This window comes from Pelmatolapia mariae, linkage group LG18 (assembly GCF_036321145.2).
Source record: "Pelmatolapia mariae isolate MD_Pm_ZW linkage group LG18, Pm_UMD_F_2, whole genome shotgun sequence".
NCBI classification, from domain to species: domain Eukaryota; kingdom Metazoa; phylum Chordata; class Actinopteri; order Cichliformes; family Cichlidae; genus Pelmatolapia; species Pelmatolapia mariae.
The window spans coordinates 9,268,640-9,272,982 of NC_086243.1; the positions used below are offsets into that span (position 1 = coordinate 9,268,640).

At 44.6% G+C, this 4,343-nt stretch overlaps 1 protein-coding gene across 1 annotated transcript; it reads right to left on the reverse strand.

The window, feature by feature from the left end:
• LOC134616480 (transferrin receptor protein 1-like) lies at nt 1–4,343 on the reverse strand. The gene is made up of 15 exons (XM_063461302.1): nt 4,166–4,343; nt 3,842–4,067; nt 3,640–3,762; nt 3,317–3,412; nt 2,926–3,065; nt 2,676–2,827; nt 2,467–2,586; nt 2,243–2,328; nt 1,852–1,915; nt 1,655–1,722; nt 1,489–1,553; nt 1,281–1,374; nt 946–1,167; nt 530–688; nt 1–258 (listed from the first exon to the last, which is right to left on the reverse strand). The coding sequence occupies exons 1-15, from the start codon at nt 4,234–4,236 to the stop codon at nt 16–18; spliced, it is 1,929 nt and encodes a 642-aa protein (XP_063317372.1). The 5' UTR covers nt 4,237–4,343; the 3' UTR covers nt 1–15.

Genomic DNA, 4,343 nt, shown 5'->3' on the forward strand with positions numbered 1-4,343 from the left:
GGGCAAAGGACTTTTCTAGGTTTCATAATCCAGAGACCAGATGTCCCCTGCTAGGGAGTTGGCACAGGTCTGAATGGTCCAGGTCGCCTGGGCAAGCTGGTTGCAGAACAGCTCGGCGTCTGCGTCGAGGTCGGCAGTCGTCAAAGAGTCGAGGTGGTTGGTCAGACCTTTGAGGGTGTGGGGACCGGAGCCCAGCAGGATGTGACGGAAGGGGCTGTCTTTGGGAGAAACGTAGGGTGACAGGAAGTTCCTTTCCACCTATAGCAAGAAGACGGACATCATGAATAAGCTGGATAAAAACCAACAAATATATTGGACAACCCCGTAATTGAAAGGCAGAAAGCAGCAACTGAAGACTACCTACATCAACTATTACACTTTACTGTGATTAAAATGTGGTGTATCCCATTTAATATATGATCCAAAGGTAGCTAAACCAACACTAAAGTTGTAATTTCAGCTAATCAAAATCAGAGGTGGCAGCTTGTGAAATCAACTAAACTTGATGGGCTGAGTTTTTTTCCCTTACCGTCATGATGCGGTCATTGATCACGCGGCACATCTCGATGTCTTCCAGGTCGCTGTTCTGGATGTCGGCTGCCAGCGCGCTAGAGGCACGGCTGTAGGAGCCAGAGGCCATGATCAACCACCGCACTGTCAGAGCTTTGGGCAACAGCTGGGGCCGCATCTGCAAGCACACAAACATGCAGGGATGACTTTTCCCCCCTCAAACTCAAGTTAGTAAGCTGGACATTCAAGACCTGACCAGTTTTGTCTTCTACGATGAGGAGTAACCAGCCAAAACAAAAACTGATTCAAAACTGATCATTTTTAAGTTGAGTGATGAAAAACACGACAACATTCAAGTTGCTCCTGATTTCTGCAGCCCTGCTCTCAACAAGGTAAATACTACCTTGATTTACAAGGACACTGGTGAACACTCACCCTCTGAACATTCTTGACCCTCGCATTAATCTGAACCACGTGGCTGCGTATGAGTTGGTTGTACTTCTTCAGGTCCATCTGCAGCAGGTGGTCATGGACCAGCCTCAGCGCTATGTGACCTGCAAACTGGCCCGCTCTCACAGCCAGCTGAGGAACCTGGCTGGCTGTGACAGAGTTCAGGTTTTCTCGGGTGTCCAGGATTGTACCAAAGTACGGGTAGTCCTGAGGAGGAACACGGGATGTTTTCAGAATTACTCTCAGATCTACAAAGTTGGCATTAGTTAAAAGAGTTCAGAAACTATTTAAGAACTTGTAGTACAGAAGAATTCACTTACTGAACTTCCAGAGTGGAATCTGAAAGCGACTGAGGGAATGCCGGAGAAGGCGAGGAAAGGATACGCAGCACTGTCCATCCTCAGAGGCTCCAGACTTCAATATCAAACGCAAAAAAAGAAGAGTGAGAATGACAGCCTACTTTCAAAATAGAAGGCTGTGATAATCATCACTGGCTATACTTTGTTATCTTTAATTAGACAGACTCACATAGCAGACTCCCAGTTGTTCTTTCCAAACTGAGAAAGAAGAGACTTGTCCTTGTCATAGTTCACCTAAGAAGAAAACAAATGCTTTGATTAAACTCTTGTTTTATTTTACAAATAAAACTGACCAACAGAATTATTTCTACTGAAGAGATCAGCTGTGGAGTTACCTCTTTCAGAGCGTTTTGGACCAGGCTGTGCAACAACGGGCTGGCTGCTACTTTAAACCCATTCTGACCTAGAATAACAAGACCACTAATATTTAGTTATCCTGAAAAATAAGTGATGCTTTTTGCATGTGTATGTAAAAGTTTGACATTAAACAGCTTCATGGCTACAAGAAGTCTGCATCCATGGCAGTAAATACCTGTCACAATGCCGTCCAGGTTGATGTAGGTGAATGCTTTCATGCTCAGAGAGGACAGATAACCCTGGAACAAAGAAATATCCAATATATGAATGAGACAGAGCACAATCACTAATAATTATCCTCCTCAGAATAAGTGTATTCATTTACGTCTTCTGTAATGGGCATTTGTTTTTGGTCTACATCTTCTGACTTATTTGAGCTATCCTAAAATATCCTGATGTACGAAATAGAAGACATCCTGGGCTTTCCATTGACATCTCATGCATTTGGGGGGTCTCTTTTAGCACCAAAGACGAAGGAAATCGCAAAAAAGTTAAATGGGAAGATTTATTTTTGTTGAGTAAAAGAAAAATGCAGCTAATCTAAACCTTTGCCATGCACGTCTTACCTCCAACCACTCGGTGGCGCCAACACTCCCATACTCTCCCGCACTCCAGCTCGCAAACACAATACTCCTCCTCGGTTTGAATCCATCTATCAAAGTGGAAACACATTTAATAAAACTCATGAAGCCAGCACGTTCTTTAGCTGCTCAGTATCTGAGGTGAAGTGTACATCCAGCATTTTATTTGGAAATTAAAAACCAAACATCAGCTGCCAACAGCTGCTCACCGTTCTCCACCATGTCAGAGATGGAACGCGCCAGCTCAACGAGGACGCTGGTGCCCACGGTTGATGCTGCAAAGCCAGGGCCCCACGCATCCCTCTGGGCCCCAATGACCACGTATCGATCTGCAGACGGTCACAGGACATTCATCACTCACATCGTTTCCATATTTCCTGATCACAGGCTGTCTCAAAATTATTCATCTTTGCTGTACCTGCATCCACAAAGCCTTTGATGACCCCAAAGACATTATTTATCCTTTTCTCAGTAAGGACATTGTTGACTTCCACAGTAATAACATCGCTCTCGTCTCCGAGTTTATTGATGCTCCCCCAACCATTTGGCTGAGTTCTACCCCCGAGCTGCCTGTGGGATGCAGACAAACATCAACCCTTTATTGATGCCCTGTTTATTACAAGCTTCAACCATCTTTCTGATACCAGTATGATGTTTGTAAGTCTTACCTCAGAATCTTCATTCCCATGCCTGTTGTGATAGTCTGAGCCAAAATATTTGGCAGGCCTGAAGACTGCACAGGTGGAAACTGGGTGTGGTTGAAGGAGGGGAAGCCTGGGGTGTAGGGATCCCCAGAGCCCATGTGGACCTGTGGGAAACAGACAGATGGAAAGATGAGCTTTGAGTGGATCATGACATCTTTTCAAAGGTAGCTTTAATCAAACTAAACACATGAACCCCATTATTATTGTGGTTATCATTTAGATTATTGCACTGGTAGAGGAAGCACAACTACTTCCTCTTATGAACAGTGCTAGGTTTAAATGCACTTCACAACATGTGTATTGTCGACATGTCAAAAATCTGAGTATCTGAGGAGTAAAAACTGTCTTCACTCACATGTCCAAAGAGTGGAGTGCTCTCGCTGATCGAGTAATCAGCAGGGTCTGGGTAGATCAGCACAGCAGAGGCGTTCACTTTGGCTGCATTGGCTACCTATAAACAGAGAAACAAGGGAATGGGAAGCTAAGTTCACCAACTGTAAAACGCAGGTGTTAAAATTGTTGAAAATTCTCCTTTTTTTTGAATTCTCAGGAAAATGGAAAATTCTAATGGAATTCTACTGAAGGTTAAGAACAGATGACATCTACAAATATTGACAAGTACCGCAGGGAATAAAGTCCTGTTCAAATGATGTTCCATCTTATTTTGAAACCACCCACCTTCTCAGCAAAGCTGATCCTTCCAGCTCTGACCAGCATCACCCTGCCATTCATGTCGATGTTCATGTCCTTTAACTGCTTCAGGTCATCTTCCTGTCCATAATGGGCATACAGCACTGCACCCTGGAACCATCAGAAACAGAAATGTCACTGCAAGTGTCACTGTACATTTTTCCTACTCATAATTTAGCCTTCTGATTACCCTTGCTGTTCCACTGGCGCTGTAGGATAGGAAACCCGTTGGACGTTCCGCTGTTCCGTTCTTGAAAACTATTCTGTTGTATCCAGATGCTGGGGGATCCTGAACCTTGACAAAGTGCTCATCAGTCCAGGTCTTCATGCCGTACTCCTTAAACTTCTTGAGCACCTTGTTCCCCAGATCTTCATCACCAGGAGAACCAGCCCAGTGGTTGCTACTGCTCAGCTGACTGAGACAGGGAAAACAAAAAGGAATTACTTACTGTTAAAAATACAATACACATAACAAAATGTGTGCAGTGCTGCAGTGCATGGAGCTTCTATTCACCCAAGGACAGCGTCCATACTGGATGTAGTCAGTTTTTGAGCAAGAATCTTTTTCACATCATCCCAGTCCATGAGGGGAGCAGCACCGGTCTCATGGGCGACAGGAACATCTTCATAACGGAGAGCAGAGGATGCACAGGTGGGAGCCAAATCCTTATTCCGATGGACCAGGTAGCCAA

Bases quoted from the DNA above. Each gene is read 5' to 3' on its own strand.
- LOC134616480 (XM_063461302.1), bottom strand. From the start codon at position 4,236: ATGGACTGGGATGATGTGAAAAAGATTCTTGCTCAAAAACTGACTACA. The intron at 2,329-2,466 runs GTGAGCAGCTGT...CCACTTTGATAG, and splicing joins CTCTGACATGGTGGAGAACG to ATGGATTCAAACCGAGGAGG. The intron at 1,554-1,654 runs GTAACTCCACAG...TTTTCTTCTTAG, and splicing joins TCCAAAACGCTCTGAAAGAG to GTGAACTATGACAAGGACAA.